This window comes from Nematolebias whitei, chromosome 8, assembly GCF_014905685.2.
Source record: "Nematolebias whitei isolate Nwh7 chromosome 8, NemWhi1, whole genome shotgun sequence".
NCBI lineage: Eukaryota > Metazoa > Chordata > Actinopteri > Cyprinodontiformes > Rivulidae > Nematolebias > Nematolebias whitei.
The window spans coordinates 38,847,039-38,872,436 of NC_056505.1; the positions used below are offsets into that span (position 1 = coordinate 38,847,039).

At 41.7% G+C, this 25,398-nt stretch overlaps 1 protein-coding gene across 1 annotated transcript in view; it reads left to right on the forward strand.

The window, feature by feature from the left end:
• The window catches only part of bicdl1 (BICD family like cargo adaptor 1), a 45,395-nt gene extending 20,259 nt beyond the window's left edge, over nt 1-25,136 (forward strand). Inside the window, exons 3-11 of the mRNA XM_037680615.1 lie at nt 8,427-8,543; nt 10,298-10,309; nt 12,370-12,516; nt 15,039-15,218; nt 15,308-15,526; nt 18,105-18,248; nt 18,362-18,492; nt 19,916-20,036; nt 24,896-25,136. Of these exons, the coding sequence (XP_037536543.1) occupies nt 8,427-8,543; nt 10,298-10,309; nt 12,370-12,516; nt 15,039-15,218; nt 15,308-15,526; nt 18,105-18,248; nt 18,362-18,492; nt 19,916-20,036; nt 24,896-25,063 (1,239 nt within the window). The 3' untranslated portion in view covers nt 25,064-25,136. The remainder of the gene's footprint in view (nt 1-8,426; nt 8,544-10,297; nt 10,310-12,369; nt 12,517-15,038; nt 15,219-15,307; nt 15,527-18,104; nt 18,249-18,361; nt 18,493-19,915; nt 20,037-24,895) is intronic.
• The last annotated feature ends 262 nt before the right edge of the window (nt 25,137-25,398 follow it).

Sequence of the window (25,398 nt, forward strand, 5' to 3'; positions counted from 1 at the left end):
CGCCCCTATGCGTTGCATACGCTGCATACCCGCTTTTTGCGCCACTGGGTATGACCGCGACACACTTTTGGAGTTTTGTGTGTCACTGCCTTGCCATGCTGCCATTGTGGTTCAGTCCTTCCAGCCTCAGGCTCAGACCTGTCATGGCAGCTGTCTCCATGATCCTCCATCTGCCTGCATGGACCCAACTCTATGGAACAGTTCGGCTTCGCAGGGAAAACCTTGGATGCTCTGTGTGCCGGATCTGGTTCTGGAGGGCAGTCATCATCCATTGCCGTGGTAGTTATTATCATCATGCTGCTAACAGTACCATGGTGCTAACGGGACCATGGTGCTAACGGGACCTTGGTGCTAATGGGACCATGGTGCTAGCGGGACCCTGGTGCTAACGGGACCATGGTGCTAACAGGACCATGGTGCTAACAGGACAATGGTGCTAACGGGACAATGGTGCTAACGGGACCATGGTGCTAACAGGACCATGGTGCTAACAGGACAATGGTGCTAACGGGACCATGGTGCTGATAGTACCATGTCGCTAATAGAACTACTCTGCTAATAGGACCATGCTGCTGTAGATGTATTACTTTTTCACTTTTTTTGCACCTTTTTTCTATTTTTGTTGCATGCTTTGGTATTTCTTTTTTTGTGGGGGGGCAAATCGAGATGTTTTTTCCTCATCCTCAGCACTTCATTGCATTGTTCACCTTTGCATATGGCAAATAAACCTAAACCTAACCTAGCAGCTGAGAGTCATACCCAATACATGTACACATTTTGAGGGATAATGTACCACATCTTTGTTTAAAACTTGGGTGAGCAAGGAAGTGCACAGTATGCGTTCCTTCAAAGAATGCTGATTTCAATATAACTTTGCCTGAACGATATGAGAAATTGCGCATTTTTGAAATTCATCTCCAGGTTTCTGGTTTGAACCTTACGTAGCATTTCATCATGTGGATTTGTGACCTCTTCCTCTTAGATTTCCTCTGATTCTCTGCCAACTAAAGACAAACATGTTGAGTTAAAGGTTGACTGACTAAAAGTGAAAGTATGAGAATACATAGTTGTGTGTAACTGTTTACAACTGGAGACAAAGTTGGTTCAGACGATGGATGAACATCATTGGTGTCAAACTCATTTACACAAGAGAGACAAAACTTTAAAAACTTGGTGCAAGTCAATTACATTTCTTGGTCAATAGTTAACGAAACAGATACTAACTAACCCTGTTTTTTTATTTAATGTCATTTATATAGAAATACACATTGTCTTTTCATAGTGACAACCCATGGAGGGGAAAAATCTTGTCATGATCTGCAGTTTAATGGTTTGAACCCACGTGCAGGAAAAAACAGGAGGACTCGATAGTGAACAATAACTAATAATTTATTGAACAAAACAAAATGCTGAAGGGGCAGCAAAACTTACTTCGAATATAATACAATAGGTGGATCAGACACAGACCATAACACCGTGGAAGGATAAAGCCCAGATACCAAAGGAGTGAAAACACACAGTCTAAATACTGACACTGATGAGACAATGAGGAGCACCTGGGGTGATTTAGAAAAAGGATCAGCTGTGGATGATGACATGGGGAACAGAGGTGCAGGAAAACAGAACCATGTCATACCCCCCCCCCCCCCCCTCCCAAGGGTAGCACCTGACACCCCCAAAATGGGCCCCCCACATAACTAGGGAGGTAGGGGGGAGGAGACAGGATGGAGGGCACAAGAAAAATCCAAGGACAAGAGAAAAAGAAAAGCCGACAGGAAGGGACCTGGGAAAACTGAAAAAGGGGGAAGAGCACCCATGCCCAAGAGTCCAGGTGGATGGCCAGGGGACCATCTAGAATGAGGCGGGTGTCCAGGTAGCCGGTCAGATGGTCGTCCATTGCCTCTTATGGGTGGTGTGCGCCTGGACCCTCCTTGAGTCAGACCGGAGAGAGGTGATGAAACCAATGACCCTGCAGCAGGAGAGGGGCCCAGAGACCCTGAAGCAGGAGTAGAGACCACCTCAGGAGCTGCATGCGGTGTAGGAAACAGCTTGGAAGCTTCATGTGGCGTGGGGTCCTCAAGAGGCATGGGACACTCAGGAGCTGCAGGAGGCTTGGGACCCAGAAGAGGCTTGGGACCCACGGGGGCCGCAGTCGGAGTGGAGGCTCGTGGAGCGACAGCCGGCAACGTGGAGCCCTGTGGGGCTGCAGGAGGTGACGTGGGGCTCTGTGGAGCTGCAGCAGGCAACGTGGGGCCCTGTGGGGCTGCAACAGGCGACGTGGGGCCCTGTGGAGCTACAGCAGGCGACGTGGGGCCCTGTGGAGCTGCAGCAGGCGACGTGGGGCCCTGTGGAGCTGTAGCAGGCGACGTGGGGCCCTGTGGAGCTGCAGCAGACAACGTGGGGCCCTGTGGAGCTGCAGCAGACGACGTGGGGCCCTGTGGAGCTGCAGCAGACGACGTGGGGCCCTGTGGAGCTGCAGCAGACGTGGAAACCCTAGAGGTGACAGCTGGTGTGAAAATCAGCGTGGCCGGTGCTGGTGTGGAAACCAGCAAGTCTAGTGAGTCCACAGCCAGTGGTGCAGGGCAGACAAAGTAATCTCCAACCCCCACTGAAACACAGGTGCGGGGGCCATCCTCCCCACAAGCCACAGACACGCAGGTGTGGGGGCCGTCCTCCCCACAAGCCACAGACATGCAGGTGTGGGGGTTCGGCTGCTCATTTATTTGAGGTGACCCTTCAGCTGGATGAGAGCCCCATCGCCATTCTGGCAAGTGAGGGCTCAGGTGCCCCTCCACCAGCAAAATTCTCCCCCTCTCACCCTGGTGCGTCTTGGAAGGTGGATGGAGGAGCTGCAGGTCGGTGGATCCATTCTGGTTCTGCCGTCTGGACCTCCTGCCATGGCGGCGAGAGTCAGGACCAGGAACAAGCTGGAACTCTTCCAACTCGGGATCCTCTCCTGAGCAAGTGGCAGAAAAATGGCGAGGGTGTGGAGAGGAACGCGGCGGTGGAGAGCAGCGCACTGGCTTAATGGCAAGACGCGTTCCATAGAACTGGGATGTCCGCTTCTCTTCCTCCTCTACCAGGAGCGGAGATGGAAGGACTTCCACCTTGCAGCTGCGAGTGTTTTGTCTCTGGGCAGGTCTGGACTCCTCCAGCTGACAGCCGCCCCATCGGATGATGGGCTTTGCCTCCTCTCGCTCCTTCTTCTCCTTCTCCCGCTGGGCAGTTTTGTCCACCTCACGGGCGAGCCAATTAAAAAAGTCAATTTTCCTGCTGGGTTCTTTATGATCCGGGCTTTCTGTCATGATCTGCAGTTTAATGGTTTGAACCCACGTGCAGGAAAAAACAGGAGGACTCGATAGTGAACAATAACTAATAATTTATTGAACAAAACAAAATGCTGACGGGGCAGCAAAACTTACTTAGAATATAATACAATAGGTGATGCAGACACAGACCATAACACCGTGGAAGGCTAGTCCGGCTACCAAAGGAGTGAAAACACACAGTCTAAATACTGACACTGATGAGACAATGAGGAGCACCTGGGGTGATTTAGAATAAGGATCAGCTGTGGATGATGACATGGGGAACAGAGGTGCAGGAAAACTAAACCATGTCAAATCTAAAATGACACTTGGCATTATTTTCCTGTTTTACTCTCCATTAACAACTTTTTAGGTGATATTTCTTAGTAAATCCCTTTTTTACAATTCATCCAATCAGTTAAAACAGAAAAGTCACAAAATATCAGAACATTTGACTCTTAAATAGAAACACCAAAGTTCATGCTCAGTAATCCAGTTATAAAAATCCAACAATGTTCAGTCAGGTCATCTGGATGGTTTCTTTTGTTCTGTTGAGACGTTTTGTCCTTCGTCCAAAGGACTTCTTCAATCTGAGGAGACAACAGACAAACTGATTTTGACAAACAGCATACTCCATAGTGGGAAAAAAAAAGTTTGCTGGTGATAAGATTGCCTCCGGGGCCCGCCCTCTTCCCCGTCAACTCCTTTGAGACAGTCATGCCAAGTGGTTCAAAACACCAAAGTCCATGCTCAATAATCCAGGTAAAAATCCAACAATGCTCAGTCAGGTCTTTTTTTTTTTTACAGAGATATTTTTGTCCTTCATCCAAAGGACTTCATCAATCTGAGGAGACACCAAACAAAGAGAATACAGACACTTAAAGCAAACACTCTGTTTCTCTGACACACGTTAAATCAAGGTACACAACATTTTTCATTTTGTCTGTGAAGCTGATGCATTGTCCAGTTTTAAGACTTACCTATTTGATAAATCCTATAGTTAGGGTTGGCTTGTCATGTTGTCTTAATCTTAGACTACTGGAGGACAAAATAACCTAATTTCCTTAAATGAATTGTTAAAATTGAATCGTTTTCATTTGATACTATTTCTATCTTAACATGTGATTCTTGACCTGCCATTGTGTATCTGTTCTTACCAAACCCAGCTGGTTGAAGCAGATGGACGCTTGTCCTGAGCCTGGTTCTGCTACAGGTTTCTTCCTCATGAGGGAGTTTTTCCTTTCCATTGTCGCTTTCATGCTTGCTCAAGATGAGAGTTCTGTGATGGAGTTAAATTCAAAGCAGTCTGCTCCTCTGATAAATAATGTTAAATTATTATTTTATATATGAATATTTCTGTTCAGTGCCCTGAGATGACTTCTGTTGGGACTTGGTGCTGTATAAATAAAGTGAACTGAATTGAATTGTCTCTATGTGTCCCTGATGGACTGTAGACCTGCCCAGGGTGTCCCCCACCTCTCACACAGTGACTGCTGGATTTTGGCACCGGTGACTCTTGTGACCTGAAAAGGAAGAAGTGCGTGAAGATGATGGATGGATGTTCATCAACAAGAGTTTGATAATCTCACTGAACTTTTCTCTGTTACTCTTTGCACATCAAAACAAAAAGTCCAACTTGTGTTTTGGGTCATGAGAAGTCTACACTGAGCATGCTCAGTTTTGAGAAGTGATAAAGACTCAATCAGTCAAAGGTCTAACACAGAAAATATCATAGGAGTCAGTTAAAATGTTACCAAGTGCCAGATTTGGCCCATGGGCCTTGAGGTTGACACACATTCATTATCTCTGCATTGTCTGCTTTTGAAAGGCATCACAGAGCATGTGGATAGGAGTCACTGTACAGAAGACAGTGATGAACACATTACTTTATTTGCCTCAAATGGTAGTTTTTACACTATTTCAGTCACAACGCTTCAATATTTTAGTGGCTGTTCAGAGTGCTCAACAACCATCTCAGCTACTTTTACATCCCAGAGAAGTCCTTTCTGACAGTAGAAACAGACCAGAGGACATCAGTGGAGTGAAGTGGGACAGCTTTGGGACCAGAGCTGCCGCAGTGTGTAGTGCCATCTAGAGGCTGTCGTTCATGACGCAAAGAAGTTAGTTTAGCTTTCACTGAACTTCCAGTAAAGTCATCAGACAGAGATGGTTTATTGATTTCATTTTCTTTGTTTGCGTGCTTCATAATTAGCATGCCCTACGAGAGCTTTTTAAATCCTGCAGCTGCTGTGGCAGTGATGACAAGTGAGCAGCATCTTCTTGAGTGCAGCATAGCGTTAATAATGCTGAGCCTAGCTCCGTGTGGCCTCATCCCACCTGTCCAATAATCTGTAAGTGATGCAGGGAGGTTGCTGCTCCACTGGGTTACAGTGCGCTTCTTTTGGGTGTTTTTAATGAGACCTTAATGGTAACACACCACCTTTCCACATTTTATCACCTTATAACCACAAGCTTCAAAGTATTTTACTGACATGTTACGTAATAGACCAACACAAAGTATAGTGTATGACTGTAGAAAAAAAAATTCTGACGTATTGTGTGCGTTTATATTCAGCCCCCCTGAGTCAGTTCTTTGCAGAACCATATTTCACTGCAGCTCCAGCTGCAAGTCTTCAGGGCTTTGTCTCCACCAGCTAAAATGTTCGCCCTTTCTTCTTTGTAAAACAGCTTCCAGACTCAGTTTTCAAAACCTGCCACAGATTCTCAGTCAGATCTAGGTCTGGACTTTAACTGGGCCATTATGACACATGAATATTATTTGATTTGACCCATTCCATTGTAGAGCTGGCTCGATGTTTTGGGTCGTTGTCCTGCTAGGAGGTGAACCTTCACCCAAGTCTCAAGTATTTTATAGCCTCTATCGGGTTTTCTTCCTGGATTGTCCATTTTCCATAAACTCTGAACAACTTTTCTGTCTCTGTTGAAGAAAGGCATCCCCACAGCATGATACTGCCACCGCCCTGTTTCATTATGGGGGTGGGGTGGTGTATTCAGTGGGAGGTACAGTGTTAGGCTTCTTGGCTACCTCTAAGATTAATGCTGTCTCACTGTCAGTTTAGATGGACAGACATATCTTAGTAGGTTTGTAGTTGCAGTAGTAGAGACTGTGCCGTACTCTGTCAAGTTTCAGATGATGAACGGAACAGAGCTCTGTAAAATGTTCAAAGTTTAGGATATTGTTTCATAATTCAACATGACTTTAAACTTCTCAACAACATTATTCCTGACCTGACTGGTGTGTTCCTTGGTCTTCATGATGCTGTTTGATCACTAATGTTCTGTAACAAACCTCTGAGGCCTTTACAGAACAGCTGGACTGATACTGAGATTACATTACACACAGGAGGACTCTTTATTAATTAGGTGTCTTTTGAAGAGTTGCGTAGAATTTTAGTAAAGTATATCGGAGTAAAAAGGTTTAAATATAAATTAATTCCACACTTTTTAGATTTTTTTTTTTTTGAAACTCTTTAAGAAAATGTGCTTTTTTTCCACTTTACAATAATGTTCAACTTTGTGTTGTTTCACATCAAAGCCAAATAAAATACTTTAAAGTTTGTGGTTGTAATGTGCCTACTTCTTCTTTGGCCTTGTCCCTCTTCAGGGTCTCCACAGCGAGCCGCCTCCATCTCTGTCCTCTGCATCCTCTGTCCTCACTCCAACTACCTTCATGTCCTCTCTAACTGCATCCATATATCTCCTCTTTGTCTTTTTTCCTTGCAGCTGCATTTCTAACATCCTTCTACCAATATACCCACTGTCCCTCCTCTGGACATGTCCAAACCACTGTCCCTCCTCTGGACATGTCCAAACCATCTCAGTCTGGTCTCTCTAACTTTATCTCCCAGTTGTTCAACCTGTGTTGTACCTCTGATTATCTAATTCCTAATCTTCTCCATCCTTGTCACTCCTAATGAGAACCTCAACATCTTCATTTCTGACACTTCCAGTTCTTTCTCCTGTCTTTTTGACACTGTCTTCAAACCATACAACATAGCTGGTCTCACCACTGTCTTGTAAACCTTTCTTTTGACCTTTGCTGCCACACCTTTGTCACAACACTCTTGAAACTTTTTTCCATCCACTCCATCCTGCCTGGACTGTCTTGGCCATTCTTTAGCACACTCCTCGTTTTCTAGAGCAGTCAGCTACCATACTCCTGCCTCCACGCTTATCGGTCACTCTATGTTCCTCTCTCTCTTTTGGAAATAGGAGCTAACTACAGCCATTTCAATGAGCTTGGCATAATCCACCACCATCTGTTCTTCCTGGTTTCCTTCTAGACACCAAACCTACCCATCACTTCCTCATCTTCTCCGTTTCCTTCCCCAACATGTCCATCCAGGTCTGCTCTGATCATCACTCTCTCCTCTATTTTTCTTTCAATCCACACCATGGTAAAACATTTTGAACCCTGCTCCAATGCTGCAAGCCTTGCTGGCGTTCAACTTGGTCTCTTGCTGCACACATAAAACATCTACCTTCCTTCTCTGCATCATGTCAGCCAGCTCTCTACCTTTGCCTGTCATTGTCCCCACATTTAGAGTTGCAACCCTCAGTCTCACTCTTTTGTATTTTTCTATTCTCCCTCTGTTTTTTGACACATTTTCCTCCGTGTGGTTCTTGATTAACCATAGCACAGTTTCTGACGCACCCTGTTTGTCAACAGCCCCGGCGGAAGTCGTTGTTAACCCGGGTTTGGACCGATATGGTATGGTGTCATTTGGATGAACTAACATGTCAGTTTGGGCCAAAGTGTTTTACGTCAAATGCCGAACCTGACACAGTGCTCACCATTTACTCAGGCTTGGGACTAGTACAAGAGATGGGTTCAAAAGTATGTTCAGAGGTTCAAGGGTTATGGAGACTTTTCCAAGACCCTGTTGACCTTTAGAGAATAAAAAGGAAGTCCAGCACTTTCAGGACCAGACAGTAACTAATGTGTTTCAGACTTCTACTATGAGGCCCACACACTGACTGGTTAATACAACACCCAAACCTTCACTCATTTAACAGTACCCGTTTTATGCTGTTTCTATTTGAGATTTAAAAAGCCACTGAATAATTGCTCTGTTCTGATTTCTTATCTTCACACAGGCTGCAGAGGTGGAGAGGCAGCTGTCCACTCAGGTCCATTCATTACGGGACAACTTCAGGGAGAAAAGTGTGTCTACAAGCCAGCACATGACGCAACTAGAGACTCTAGAGGCTGAGGTCAGACACCCGTCGGTCATCTTTATTACAATCGTCATTTTACATTCATTAATGTGACATAAACAGGACTTATTTGACAAATTTTAAGCCTAAACATTAACGTTTCATGGATCAAAATAATATTTGATCACAGTTTGAAGCTTTAAGGGGAACCTTAGTGTTATAATGAAACTATAGGTCTCTCTTGTAAATGAGTCCTCGAGGCTCAGTGAGACTAACCCGTATAAATAAAGGTTGGATTGAATTGAATTGAAACTAACTCAGTATTTATTTTTAATTTTATTTCTGCTTGATCCGGGACAAAATGAGCTATTGATAGAAATCTTTAGATAGATGAAGCTGATTTCTTTAACATTCCAGGGTCTGTGACATAAAAACGGATCTGGCATATCACATTCATGCCATTGATTTATTTTGAGTATACTTGTTTATGTGTGCAAATTTTAAGAATGCAAATATCATTTAAGTACTTTTATTTATTTGTTTCAATCACAGATTTAGTTTAGCTACTCCTGTAGTTTTAGAAAAAATAAAAACAGTTGAGAAACTTCAGTCTTCTTTGGAGATCTACCCATTCAAACATCAACAAGAGAAACAATTTTCAAAGTTTGAATGGGTCACAGAAAGCTGGACATTACATCACTGCACTGACATTTAACATCTTTCTTTATTTTTGAAAATGTTCTAATTACAGCTGAGCTTTCTAAACGTTCCCAAATTTTTGCAACCCCCTCCTATTTCCACGTCTTACACTTCCTGTAGTTTATATATTGAAACATAGACATTTTTGGTTTCTTTCACTCAATGTTTCTCACTGACAGAATTTAGTTTTCTCTCTAACTCCCACCCAGTGCAGAGTGCACACACTCAAACTCCCACTGAGTCAGAGATTATCCTCTAAACTGGAACTTTTTATCTTATCCTGTCACCTACAGAAAACTTGTAGACATAAAATAGAAATGTGTGATTGGCAGGTGCTTTTGTCACCTACAGTTCAAGTTATGTTTAACGCAGACTATTTGTTTGAGGCTTAATTTCTACCCTGCATCTTTTCCTATGTTACTGAAGTGTTGTCAGGGAGTGAGAGACGCAGGTGTGTGGTTACCCCGGTGACCCTAATGAGATGCAGGAATCAACTTTAATATTTCATTTCATCTTGGTTCTTTTTACACTTTATGTACAGCTTATACATCCAACTGTCTGTGTTTTGTCAGATCAGAATATAAACTAACCATAAAGTAAATTAAGCCATAAATTCGTATTATTTGGGCCTTAGATAAGGAAGTTGCTGGTCGTTGGACTTTTGGGTCACTGAACTGTTCAACATTTCAGCACTGTCAACATTAAATTTCCTGACTGTTGTGACAGAAAAAGATGTGAAAACCCAGCTTGTTGATGTTTATTAAGTCATTACAAAAGATAAGTCAAACAGAAAGTCTCAAGGATGAGACCATTCCAAGCAGAAGAACATGTCCAACCTAAGATAATAAGACAGTGCCTTTAAACAGAGTCTATCGACGTGAACGAGGTCACCAGCCTAGTCGAAGCTGGAGGGCAGTATGACCTGCTTTCAGACAATGAACAGACATGTCATGACAATATTGTTACATTTAATGAGATCATAACAGAAGACCTAGCAGCATCAAGCATATGGAATTTTATTGAAACGTATTTATTTCTTCTGAATCCTGATGTATGTGTATTTCCTCACCCTTTTCTCTACCTCTTCCCCCTCCCCCTCTTGGCCAGAGCAGCAAGGGCTAGAAGTGAGTGGTTTCTCCACATTGCATGCTGCATGTGATGTCTGCACAACAGAAACTCTGATTGCTCTTGTAAAGTGTCTCTTGTTCAAATGAAAAGTATTTTTACTCTATTAGCTTGTTTAATCTCATTAATGACAAGGTTGCTAGAGTTTGCATGCTCTCTCTGTGCATGAGTGAAATCTATTCAGGTACTCCTATTTCCTCCTGTAGACCAAAACATGTATGTCTGGTTCATTGGTAACTCTAAAGTGTCCCTAAATGTGTGTGGGAGTGTGAAGGGTTGTTTGTTTCATTTGTCTTTATGTGGTCCTGTAACTTAACCATGGCCCTCATACCAAAGTACATATTGAACTATGACCCTCATACTGAGGTACATACTGAGCCATGGCTTTGGTGTACCTATACACCTCTAATGTTTACTAGTTAGGTGACTTCTGAAGACAATTAGTTGGACTAGCTCGTTCGGGTTTTCAGAGTAAAGACAGCTATGGACTGTACTTGGTAAATGGACTGTTTTTATAAAGCACCTTTCTATCTTATTTCAAGATACTCAAAGCTCTTTACACTACAATCTGTGTCCTCATTTACCCATTCATACAGCTCTATACTAGATCTCTACAAAGCTAATTGAACAAATCATTCTGAGACTAATCAGTGCTTTAGATCACATTCATACACTGATGGGACACACATCAGAGGCTATGAGGAGTTCACTGTCTTGCCCAGGGACACTTCAGCATGTGACTGCTGGTGGATTCGAACCCCCAACTCTCACATTGGAGGACGACTGCTCTAACCACTCAGCCACAGCCGCCCCAGCTGCGTGCAAATGCACAACACACATTTCAGATTTTCACTTATTAAAAAATATAATACAAATTATGTATCACTTTCCTTCCACTTCATAATTATGTGCTGCTTTGTGTTGGATTATCACATAAAATTCATCCATCCATCTTTTATCTTTACCCGCTTCTTCCTGTCCGTGTCAAGGGTTTGCTAGTGCCCATATCCAGCAGCTACTGTGTCAGTGTCCATCACAGGGCCACAGAGATAAACAACAAGATAAACAACAAGATAAACAACAAGATAAATAACAATTCACTCTCACACTCAAACTAGAAACAATTTAGAGTTAGCAATTAACCTAAAGTATCTGGTAAAATACTGTAAAATTTGTTGTAATGCGACAAAATGTGGAAAATTTCGAATGGTTTAAAAACTTTTTCAAGACACTGCACATATCTGTACACTGCACTGACTTGCCACTGTTATTTTACAATCCTCTTTTCTGAGGTGACATTTGTTATTAACATCTTTATTTTTTTTAAGTGACGGGGGTTTTGATGTGTCAGATAAGACATGAGAGGTCAGATGAGTTTTGGTTGTAAAGACAGCAGTTCAGATTTTTACATTGAGTCTCTCCAGAGCCAAGAGAAAACACCCAGCCTGCAGAGCCTGCGCTATAATGGGAGAAAAGGCTACTGCCCTATATTTAGCTGGGATGCTGCAATGTCTGGGTGCTCCCACTTTCCCTGAGGTTTGTAGTCTGTTTGTGCAAAAACAGACACTTTAAAGCAGCCCCAAAATACTCAGAACCTGATGACGCAGAACTTCATACGGACAGGAGAAACCACTAATATTCAGACTTTGAAGTAACTTAGCAGATGTAGGTCACTGCTAAAAATGAACAAGAAGCGTTTGTTTAATAAGGAAGCTGCTCAGGCTGATGGAGGGGAAGATAGGTCCTTGCAAAAGGCTAACGAGGAAGCCAATATCAAGCTTTGTGTTGATGCTTCAGGATACTGAAGCATTCCTGAGGACGAGGGTGGTAACTAACACCCACGCCTGTGCTAAGCAACAAACATTCTTCAGACCAGTGGGAGCACTTTTTAATCTTGTGCAAGAGCCCAGCTTGCTTCAGAGGCAGCAAGAGAACAACCAAATTTAACCTTGATTTGGGTTCACGGCTGCCCATGTGATTGCTTACGAGCTGGAAGTCTGAACCATCAAGTTCCTCCACTCGACATGCAACGTCTAACCAGTGCTGTGTGACACGTTAGATTAAGATGCTGTCGGAGAGGAAGATGGAGTTGGAATGCCGGGTGCACGCCATGCTGGAGGAGAACGAGCTGCTGCAGAACACGGTGGACAACCTCAGAGAGCGAACTCTGGTGCTGGAGAAGCAGTGTCACGAGAAGGACCTGCAGGTAGTATTACTTTTTTATCGGGACAATAAAGTACTTTATGAGCGCACTGTCTTCTACAAAGTCATTTTCTGATACTTGTAATTCAGTAGTTGTAATGTAGTTCAGGTTTTGAAGTGGGGTTGTGTGGAGAACCTGTCAGTGGACTGGATCTTACCTGCAGCAGACCTCAGTTTGGAGAATCAGGGTGTCAAGCTAACTGGTACTACAAAGTCTATTTAAAAGTATTTGCTTTATAAAACAACTCACAAGTTTCCTAGCAGCTTAAGTAATTATTGATCTTTTGCTGCTCCTTCCACTTTGCTCTTTCCAGTTTTCACACCTCCAGAACAACCATGAACCCATTTCAGGTTAGGTGCTCGCTTCAGACAGGCGTACAAAACTGTGACGAAAATTGACTCGAACTGTGAAACATTCAGCCGTCAGACTGTGACAATCAGCTGGTGGAAAGATCCTCCATCCACCAGTCATTAGTTACTGGAATTAATGAAAACGGCCCGAGATCCTCTGAAGGCATTTTAACTTACTGCTGACTCTTTGTGTTGCAGCATTGAAAAATAATACATAAAACGTGAAATATTTGCCTGCTGTCAGTAATCAGTTCTGTTCTTATCGGACATGTCTGCACACATTAGATCAGAGCTTGGTCAGAGATCAGAGGTTCTTAATAAAAGAAATGCTCAAAAACATTTTTGTTTTGCAGCCGGGGGTGTTTCCAACGATACACTGGGACTCGAAACATTGTTTTAAATGCAATATTTGTGTTTTTATGGAGAACACCAGAGAAAAATAGAAGCAGTTAATCAGAATCAGCTTTATTATCATTGCACAGAGCACAACAAAATTACATTTCAGTACAGCCCATCAGAAAAAACACAAACAAACAAACAAACAAGGGACAGGGTAGACGGGGTGTCTGAGGCTGCAGCCTCACCGAGAGGTGCTGCCTTTTTCGTTAAATTAGAAAAAGGGGAACACTAGGGAAGAGGTAAAAAAAAATTCATATCTCATAGGCTGCAAAAAAAAAAAAAAAAAGCACAAAAAAGCAACAACATATTAATAGTGTAAAGATCAGTAAATGTATTAATCCTTTAAATTAAAGATGCATAATATATTTATTGTAGGCAGCAAAGAAATAAATGCTACACAGATTGATCCAAACGGCTGTCCAGGTTCAGTAATTTCACTCACTGAGGTGAGACCTACTGATCTGTAGTTGTACTGTGCAGTTGCACTGTGTATTACTCTGTTTGTTAGTAGAAAATACTTATAACTACGGTAATTATTGTCCTGTCTGTTAGCATGCTACATAATGATAAATGGTCTAACCAAAACAAACCAGGCAGAATTATTTCAGAAAAACTGTGTGGGTCTTTTAGTTTTCTACAAAAAAACTGAACAAACATTAAAACAATCTGCCATTTTAGAGGATTAAGTGTGATTTATTTATTATTATTTATTTATGTATTTATGTATTTATTTATTTATGTATTTTGTGAAAGCTTAACTGTTTCCATGTAGACATGAATGAATGGGGCTCCACTGCAGTTTGACAGCATTCATCTTTAATTTGTCCAAATTCATTAAATAAATTCTCCCACAGTCACCAGTACTGCTGTATTACTTATGTTTGAGAGCAATACCTGAGCAGCACTTTTATTAATTATGAAATTATGAATTATGAAAGCATTGTTCACGTTGTAGCTAGTTTCATATTAGAACATTTTATCTTTTTTCTTTGACCACCTGTTCTCCCTCTGAACAATCTGATCAATTGTTCTCGAAACTCCCCAGAAAAATGGTCTCTGTTTTAGTGATAGTTTTCAGTTTTATTGTTTAACTTGGGATCAAACATTCAAAACTATAAGTTGGACTGCAGCGATATAGAAACTTTTCTTTATACTATTATATAGCAACACAGATGCTGATGAGTTAAAAGCAAAGTAACAACGCAAGCAACTTTGTCAAGCAACAATTATGTTACTTAATAATTAACACAACACAGACTGTCAGGAATTTTTATTTTTTTATTGCTGCTACTGACGGTGGCTTGTGTGTGTCGTGATTTGTTTTCAGTCTGTTAATTAAATATCTCCTGAACTTTACAAAATGTATTAAAACTCTCAGAAAATAACCATTAAACATGCATCTGCACCAGGTTAACTTTTAGAGTCAGTCTAATTCAAGATGGCCGCTAGAACTAATCAACCTTGACAGATATTGAGCCGGTGTGGTAGTAGCTGAGAGTCATCTTCATCACAAACCCAGCTGATAGAACAAGATCTTTGACACATAACAAGGGAGTAATGTGCGCTTAAAAAAAAATCTAATGAAAAACTCTTAGTTTGACTTCTCTGTGAGAACATTCCTCTCAATCTCCAACCTGATTGCTCTACCTGCTGCAGGTGAGACGCTGACTGCTCACCAATTCAGCTCTTTCAAAAATAGTGAACAGAGCTGTCAGACATGTTTTATTTTAATGTGACACCGGTAACGTCAGGTTTTACCTCCTTTGCTGTGTCCAGCTGCGACGGAACCAACTGGAGCTCCAGGAGGTCCAGGCGTCCCACCGGCAGCTCACTGCGAAGCTAGCAGAGCTGACGGAGGAGCACAGCTTTCAAACCCTCACCCCCCATCCTTCCAGCCTGCTGTGTGAGATAGAGCAAAGTATGGAGCAGGAGGAGCAGGAGCAGGAGAGGGAGCAGGTAGTCCTGACTAGTTTAGACTCTGTAACAGAACCTGCAGTGAATGGACCTCTAACATCTACATGTTCTCTCACTTCCTGAACGTCCAGCTGCGTCTTCAGCTGTGGGAGGCCTACTGTGAAGTTCGCTCGCTCTGCTCGCATCTGCGGGGAAACGATATCACTGACTCAGCACTGTCCACTGACTCGTCCATGGACGAGTCCTCGGAGACGTCCTCAGTGAGGGACGTGCCTACAGGAAGTCTCCAGACTAGCCTGCTGGAGCTAAGGAGGCTGACACAGAATCTGCTGGACGGCAATGAGTCCACGGTAAAGAAAGCACACTGAACTTCAGAACTGAGGTTGTGTCCTGTTTTACTGGTCCAGTAACTTCTCAACGAGTTCCTGGAGTAATGTTTAACTCAACTTTAAAATTTAAAATATATTTGTTTTGCAGGCAATAAGGACAAAGTAAGTTTACAAAGAGTTTGATTTCTGTCTGACTTCTTGACGACATTGAGTTTCTTATAAAAGTTTCACTTCAGTTGGTCGATCTGAACCATCTAATAAGTTCATGTGTCTGTTTCATACAAAATAATAAATTAATGGATACATTTTATTACTAGGTTTAAAGAAAGTCCACATTTTTTCAGTTTTAAGGTTTTACATTTTAGGACAAATAAAACTAATCCAGTCATTTGGAAACTTTCTTACCACCCAGAGCCTTTAGCAGCTCCTCTCTTCCATCATTTGGTCTTCTCTGATTTTACTTTTTTTCTCTTCTTCACAACAACAGTCATTCTACACACAACCATCCGATGCTGTCTGGCCATGCTCTCCCCTGCCACAACCTTACAGTCTCCAATCTCCCTCAGGTTTCCTCTTGTACACAGAATGCAGTCGACCTGTGTACTCCTTCCTCCACTCTTATAGGTCACTCTGTGTTCCTCCCTCTTTTGGAAATAAGTGTTGACTACAGCCATTTCCATTCTCTTGGATAAATCCACCACATCTGTCCTTCCTGGTTTCTTTCCTTGACACCAAACCTACCCTTCACTTCCTCATCCCCTCTGTTTCCTTCACCAACATGTCCATTCAGGTCTGATCTGATCACCACTCACTTCTTCCTGGGAATACTCTCTATCACTTCATCCAGATCTTTCCAAAATGTATATTTCTCCTCCTCATCGCATCCAACCTGTGGAGCATAACCACTGACAATGTTTAGCATCAGACCTTCTACTTCTACCTTCAGACGCATCACCCTGTATGACGCTCTTTTCACCTCTACCTTCCTTCTCAGCATCATGTCAACCAGCTCTCTACCTTTACTTGTCACTGTCCTCATATTTAGAATTGCAACCCTCAGTCCTACATTCTTGACTTTCCTCTTCTCCTTCTGTCTCCTGACACGTTTCCCTCCTCGTGGTCTTCAACTAACAGTAGCACAATTTCCTCCGGCACCCTGTTTGTCAACAGCACCGGTGGCGGTCGTTGTTAACCCGGGCCTCAACCGATCTGATATGGTTTCACTTTGATGAACTCACATTATAGTTTTGGCAAAAGGGTTTTATGTCAGATGCCATTCCTGACACAACCCTCACCATTTACCTGGGATGGGAACTGGCAAAAGAGATGCATTGACTTGTGCTCCCTAGTGGGTGACTTACAGAGAAATATTTACTTTGGTAAAACATTTGAAATAACTGTCAATCTTCATTGAAGTGGACGTCCCAAAAAATCACCCCAAAAGCCCCACCTCAGATTAGAGTTGCATTCAGGCCCAAAAAATCCGACCTGACCCGGCCACAGCCCATAGCCATCATTTCTGAACCCCACCTGACCCGAACAGTTACATTACAGTAATTACAGGTCTGAACCCGACACCCCCCCCCCCCCCAACATTTTTAATTACGCTTTGACTGCTTATATAGTTATTAACAGTCGGTGGACACACACGGCTGAGTAAGGGGACAGAAGATCGGAGCTGTTTGTCCTTTCATGGCAGTCAAAGTGCATTAAATCCATGCATTCTGCATTATTCAGACACGGACATGTTGAATATTTTGGGATCTCATCTGTTTGGGTCGTCGGCTGTGTGTGTCTGCTAATGCAATCAAAAGTCCGACATCAACCCGGCCCGCACATGAAGCACATTATTATGGCTCGACCCGGCCCTAATCCGGGTCGGGCCGGGCCAGGGTTCAGGTTAGAAATGACAGCTCAACCTCAGATTCTACAGGTCTCAGCAGGTTAAAGGTCAAGGATCGAGACAGAACAATAAGAAATAGACCAAACAAGTATAGTTAGTCAAATGTGGGACCATCAGTCTGACAGCTGAAGCTTGGATCAAACTGGGTCATGATGAAGCAGAACAATGATCCAAACACAGCAGCTAATCTACAACAGAACAGAGTCAAAGTTCTGTGGTGGTCCAGTCAAAGTCCAGACCTCAACTTGATTGAAATTCTCTGATGAGACTGTCTGAGAAATGAGCAGAAACTAACATCTGCAAACCAATGAAGTGAAGCAGTGCTGTAAAGGAGAGTGGACCAAAATGTACACACAACCATTGAATACACTAACAGAGTCTCAGAGGAAACAGCTGCTCAGAGTTTTTGTAACTAAAGGAGGCTCTACAAGCTGCTGGACTGAATCAGTCTTTTTTTTATTTATTTTGGCTTCATTTTGTTTAATGTCTTCACATGGTGGACTCTGTTGTGTGATTTTGTAGATTTGAGGTTAGATTCAAACAATTTCAGAACGTGGTCAGGACCAGATCATTGTTATTATATCCTGTTCTGTAAAACCTCAGCACTGAAGAAGTGTGGACTTTCTTTTCCCATGGCTTTAACTCTGCACCTCCTTTGAGGCTGAATTGTGGATAAAGTGTGTTTGGTCCTAAAAGGAATCGCGTCGCAGCGATGAGGAGGCTCTGGAGGAGCAGGTGAGGAAGCTGGGAGAAGAACTGCAGGAAGTCAAAGATCTTTATGAAGCAGAGCAGCACAAAACACTCAGCAACAAGGAAGAGATGCGGAAACTGCACAACCAGGTGAGCTCTGATGGACAGGTGCACACTGCCCTGCACACTCGCTTTAAAACCTCTGAGTCCAGAGGAGGTTTGAAATAGCAAAGTTCACTGTTTCATCCTGCTGTGACCTGCAGGTGGCACTTCTCTCTGTGGAGATTTCCTCTCTCCGGGAGGAGAATGAACGAACGCGGGCGATGGCTGAAGTCCGAGAACCCAGCGAGCAGCTCCAGAGCGCCATCAGAGACAGAGACGACGCCATAGCCAAGTAGGACTGAGCAGAAAATCACTCTGACACAGACAAATGGTCTGAAAAACAACAGAACAGAACAATCTATGATTTGTCCATCACTTAAAACTACTGTACTTTTCAGTCTATAAGTCACAGTTTTTTTTGCATAATTTGCATGCCCTGTGACTTATAGGCCCACGGGACACATTTATGGATTTTTTTCCCATATTTATAAACTAATTTTTGGCTGAGATATGACCGTTTTCATTCATTTTGACTGAAAAAAATGAGCAGTACCACTTTCAGCCACTTGATGGCAGCAGAGGTGTAGTAGTTTTAAGGCATGTTGTTGTATCATGTAATAGGTAAACGTTGCTATAATAACAAATTCAAAAGAAAGTTCAAGACAAAAACAAGTGGTCTTTATTTATTATACTTTACTTTATACTTTATTGTTTTTTTTTCTTGAACTTTTTTGAATTTACCATTTCCTGGATGACTGACAATCTTCACCAGCTATTACTGATACAATCGGCTTGCCACAGTCTCCTCATCTTCATTCTGCTCGCTGCTTGGAACCGTTAAAACAGCTGCACCACCCCAGCGAAATGCAGCTGATTTGACCATTAAAGTGCATTTAATAAGCAAACGCTCAACTGAGACACACCTTTGCTATAATTCCGAGCAAACAAATAATTGTTTAGGTGCTTTTCTTGTTAATTTTTGAAGAAACGAGCCGCGTTCCTCCTTCCTTTTCTTTTCCTCTGCGCATTCACAGAGCACCTCAGCAGCGAAACTATTTTTGAAATGAAGCTGATTTGACCGTTAAAGTGCATTTATTAAGCAAATGTTAGACTAAGACACACCTTTGCTATAATTTCAAGCAAACAAATCATTGTTTAGGCAGTTATCTTGTTAAATTTTAAAGAAATGCAGCAGCTTCCCAGCTGCATGTGCCCGCTTTGCGTCGCCGAGGCAGCAAAACTATTTTTGAAATGCAGCTGATTTGACCGTCAAAGTGCATTTATTAAGCAAACATTAGACTGAGACACACATTTAATATAATTTTGAGCAAACAAATAATTGTTTTTAGGTGTTAATTTTGTTAAAATCTTGGTAAAGTCCTCCCGTGCACGCTCCCTCAGCACCATTTGATAGCCCATTGGTTTTTGGCACAACACCGGCCCACATTTCCGGGTTGTCGGCGGTGACGCATAATAGATGCGATGTATACGGCGAAGCAACATATTTATGGATTTTTCCACTTTAGTAGACAAATATGGACTGATGCGACTTATAGGACAGTACGATGTGTATGGCAGAAAATACTGTATTTTAGTTTGTATTTCTATTTAAAACAACCTCACAGCATTTTCCACAGATTTGTATGCACTACGCTGAGATGATGTCAGGCTCACGTTCAGGTGTGTGTGTGTGTGTGTGTGTGTTCGTGTTGCAGGAAGAAAGCTGTGGAGATGGAGCTGGCCAAATGTAAAATAGACATCATGTCTCTGAACAGCCAGCTGCTGGACGCCATCCAGCAGAAACTCAACCTGTCGCAGCAGCTGGAGGCTTGGCAGGTGGGTCTGTGGGAATTTTACATAAGTATTGTTCAGGCATTTTATATATTCATTATCTTTGTAACTGCTAACATATGGAGACCAAGCTAGACTTGGACTGTTTTTTTGGGGGGGTTCTTCTGTATGATGGGGGATGGTGTCTGCAGCCTTCTCCTTCCTCACCTGTGACTAGCAGCTCTTTCCTCTCTTCTCTCCCTGCCCACAGTTTGCCTCCTCAGGGCTCTTTACTGTATGGCTCTTGTGGTTTCTGATCTAGTGGCCTCTCTCAGCCTCAGTACCACCCTTTCTCCCCCTGTGGTGCCCCCCTACCCTCCTGCCTTAGAGGTGAGCCCTGAGCTGTGCCATCTCACCGTTCCGTCCTGCACTGACCCAACTACGACACAATGAGTCATTCTGTCTCTGTGTTAACTAAGTTTAGATTTTTAAACTCTCTCATCATCCAGCTGCACCTTCCTCTCTCTCCATCTGTCAGTTCATCCTTTCCACGCACTCCTGTTTCACTTTTCTTTGAGACAGGATGGATGATCCACTCACCTGACGTTACACAGATAAATACTTATACTACAGAAAACGTTATTGTTAGGATAATAATAGGTCAACAAAAAAGAATCCGTCCAGGTGACCTGACTTAACCTTGTTAGAGATGGAGGAAGATGTTGCATCCCAAGAACATTTATGCAAATAAAACAAACAATAGATAATACAGCCCAGTAATTACCAGGTATATGCATGGTACTTACCTCAGGATACATACCTGGTACACATCTGGTACTTACAGGGGGACCTGATACATACATTGTACATCCTGGTATCTTCAGAGTACATCCTTGAACCTTACAGCGTACATATTTGATACATGGTACTGGTACTTGCCTGGTATACAAAGTACATACATGTTGTTATAAATGTACTTACCTGGTACGTACAGGGTGTGTACCTAGTACATTGTAAGTACCAGCTGTATCATGTATTGCTACTGTAAAATGTTTTTACTAATTTTTAATAGTAACATAAAAATTCCATCTTCATACAGCAGCTTGTCTGAGTCATCTGTGGTTTTATCTTAGTTCAGTTTATTTAAATTTAGTTTATTTAAATTTAGTTTATTTAAATTTAGTTTATTTATGCAACATTAGTTTACAGCTGAAATCACGGGTCAGTCTAATTTTATTTTAGTCTTACTGAGTTCACACAACAAGCACTTGTAAATTACAGGTGTCAGAACTGACTGACAACAGATACAAAGACATTTTTTTAATTTAATTTGTTCTTTAAATATAAGTAAAGTCCAGAATTATATTAAAAAAGAATTAGACAAAATAGACCATATAAATATTGCATTTAAATAAAAAGTATTTCATTCCTTCTTTTTGTGTAATTATACATCCATTCATGTATTTCCAGCCTGCTTCACATTCTGAAAATGTGAAAAATGAATTAACTTCAAAATGTTTTGATTTGGTATAAAAGCAATTTTCATGGTGTTGTCAACACTAGAATGAAGAGCGGAGGATAATTATATATTATATTATTTAATCTGAATTATACTCTGAAATGTTGCTCTAAATTTTGTTGTAAAAAAAGTAACTCTTAAATCAGAGGTGTCATCTTTAATGTTTCATAGAGAATACAAATATTCTGAAAATACTGTATGAAAATAACTTTTTTTGGGACAACTTCAGATTTTTTCTTGCAGAATGGGACAAAATAACAATTTGAACTTTTCATCACTAAACAAAATGTAAAAGGTTTTTACAACTCAACAGTGTGAATCAAGTTTTGGTTTTGAAATACAGAAATGACTCAGTTTTATCAAATGAAAATTAACACAAAGGTTTGCTAGATAGAACAAAAACATCAACTACAAGTTAAAAATAAGATTTATTTTACTTGCATTTCACATTCAGTGTTGAATTTAGATTTTTATTATTGTAATGAGTACAAAGAAGAAAAGAGCACAGTCATGTTTTTAAGCACACTGTAAATAACCATATCATGTATTTTTGAATCCAATGTCAATTATCTGAAAATTGAAAATGACCAGAACAAAGTGAGGAAGTGAAGGGTTTTTCCTGTTATAAATTACTGCAATAATGAAATACTGTCATAGAAATATAAAGTAAAACTACCTTTTTGACGTAAAACACAAAACGCTTCATTATGACCTACATGGTTCAAAACAACATAAATAAATAATAATAAATAAAAGAATAATATTAAAATGCACAGTTCAAAATATCACTGTGGTGTTACTATGATACAGACGAGGTCAGAAATTTACATCCACTCCTTCTGGACATGAATGTCACGTTAATCTGAGTCTTTGTATTATTCATTTTATTCTTATTATTCTACAACAAACAATTCAAATATTTCTTCAAAAACTTAGTCCACATCTTAGAAATTATTGTGGATTTTCTCTAATCCACTCGGGGTCAAAATAATACATACAGACTCAAATATTTACATACACTGTAATTTTTTTTAAAATAAGTGCTTTTGAAGATTCTTCAATGTCTTTTGACTTGACAAGACGAGAGCCTGTTAACATCTCATTGGTAATCATGACTGCAGATTATAGTTTCTCTTTGGCAGCATGACAATAAATAGCACTCATTAAACTGACCTATAGGAACATCAAAAGAACACTGTAAAGATCTAAGAAAGAGATTTGTAGACACACAGAAGTTGTAAAAACATTTTTAACCCAATTTTAAACAACTTCAGATTGTAACATCATCTTGTCAAGCAACAAGTTACTTGGTTATATCACCACTTTGCTAAGTTCTGGCAGAAGACCCAAAGTATCACACTTAGATTAAAGGAAATTGATGAGGATGTTCAGGAACAACCAGGAACCACCAAGACCCTGCTCCAAAAGTGACACCTCCAAGCTTGATGGACAAGTCAGATGTTTTCTGGAGAAAAAGTTTGATGGTTGTGTTGGTACAAAGATGGAGTTTTTTTTGGCCCAAAGGACAACATGTGTGTTTGGGGGAATTAAGACGACACTTTCAAACCTAATAATACTTTATTGGGCAGCACACCTTATCCCCAAAATGCCCCCCCCCCCCCCCCAATAGCTGCCCACTGCACCACCTGGTGGTGGATGGGTTAAATGCAGAGACTAATTTTGCCATTGTATGGAAACATACAGTGATGACAATGTGATGACATTATTATTATTATTATTATTATTATTATTATTATTATTATTATTATTATTATTATTATTATTATTATTATTATTATTATTATTATTATTAACTATCAACCATGGTGGTGGTAGCATCACGCTGTGGTACCGAGACATTACGCAAAGTGGATGAGATAATGACAAAGGAGGAGAACTGACAAGTTCTTCACCTTCACCTCAAATCAATGACTAGATGATTGCTCAGTGACAACTGGGTTTCCAACAGGACAATGATCCCACACTTACCAGAACTGTTTTCAGAATGGATAAATAAATCAGGCTAACATTGAACCTCTGGAATGGCCTTGCCGAAGCCCCGACCTGAACCCTGTTGAAAGTGAATGGACTCTGTTAAAATGCCGGGCTGGCGACAGGAAACCATCCATCACCTTTACCCGCTCCTTCCTTTCCAAGTCTCAGGGGTCACTGGTGCCCATATCCAGCAGTCATTCTGTGATAGGCGGGGGACACCCTGGACACGTTGCAAAGTCCATCACCACAGGGCTTGCCCACAGTGCCATACCCAACCCCACTCAGCCCGGTTTATAAGACCTTCTTGTTCTTGGTTCCAAGCGAACTGCTCTGAGGTGATGTTTTTTAAAGTAAGCAAGCAGCAGCCGTAGATTGGCCACCAGCTACGTCACTGGTTGACCAGCGCAGTTAGTTTGTTTTTTCAAGTTTTCTAGTTGTTATAGTTTCTAGTTCAACAGGGAAGCTCCAAAACCAGTGCCGTGGACCAATGACAAGGTTCAGACCTTTCTATCTTTATCGACAGATCAGAGGATTCAGAGCGAGCTGGACGACCCTACAAGAAACAAGCTAATTTACCATGAGATATAGGAGCTGATGGCGCAGCATGGCTACACCCAGACTTTTAAGCAGTGCAGAGATAAGCTAAACATTCTAATTCAGATTACAGTTACGATGACTGCCCACTTTGCAATGATGATCACCCACAGAGCAGGGAAACAAGTCACAGTGGCAATTCAACTACACCTGAGAAGAACCGATAAGACGAGAACTGACTTGAGTTGAACTTATCAATGGCAAAGCATCTTAAAAGAAAAACAACCAGTTACACTCTCACTCACACCTAGGGACAACTTAGAGTTACTAATTAGCCTAACATGCATAGGCTAGGGTGGGAGTGGCACAGAGGATAGAAAAGGCAAGTTGTGATCAGGTCAAAGTTTGTAGTAGGTATGCTAACTCCACATAGAAAGGCTGAGAGGCTAAAGCTCCACTAACTGAGCCACCTGGGGGAAATCAACAAATTTAAATACATTCTGCCAAGAAGGATGGTCAATTATCTGTCAGAATTATACCAGAAGCTTGTTGATGGATACAAAAAGCCTGCAGTCACAGTGAAAAGTGTCATTTTAGTATGTGTGTATGTATATATTTGAGCCTGTATACATAGTTTTGACCCAGGTGAAATCTACTTTAAATTTAAACTTGCACATCCAATACTATTTGTAAAACTCATAGAAGTTGTACATTGTACAGTCATTCCACCATGGAAATAATCACTGGAAGCAGTTTATGTGCCATTCATGCTCATGGTGAACAACTTCATGCCAACTTCTCACCACATCTGTATTTAACTGTATGTGATGATTCTCTTTGAGCTGTATCTCATTCCCTTTGTTGTCTCTGGCTTTAGGATGATATGCACAGAGTGATTGACCAGCAGCTCATGGACAAACACCAGGACGAGTGGCGTTCGGCCCATGGCTCCCTGTCGGGGTCTACAAGGAGTCAGTCTCCAAGACGAGTTTGCCGTGTCTCTGATCGAGACAAGAGACTTTTCTCTTTTTTCAAAAAGAGCTAAGCTCTGCTGGACTGGCCATAAGCCCAGGAGACAGAGACAAACAAGGTGAGGGACAGGGAAAAGGGACATCACAGTCCAGCCAAAGACAGGCAGTGGCACACGCAACTGTTTGGGGATGGGGCGGGGGGTCATTTTGCACTATATCTGTCACATTACTCCTTCTTACTGATGAATTGGAGGCTGCTGACAATGAGCAGGACTTCCCCAGAACCTTTGGCTTGACTCCTTTTCATAGAGCTCTTTTGTTCACAGAAAACAACAGGGTTATGAAGTTTACCTTCATAAAGGAAGGTTTCCTTGTAGTGCCTACAGCCATCTCTACAAGCCACTGCCAA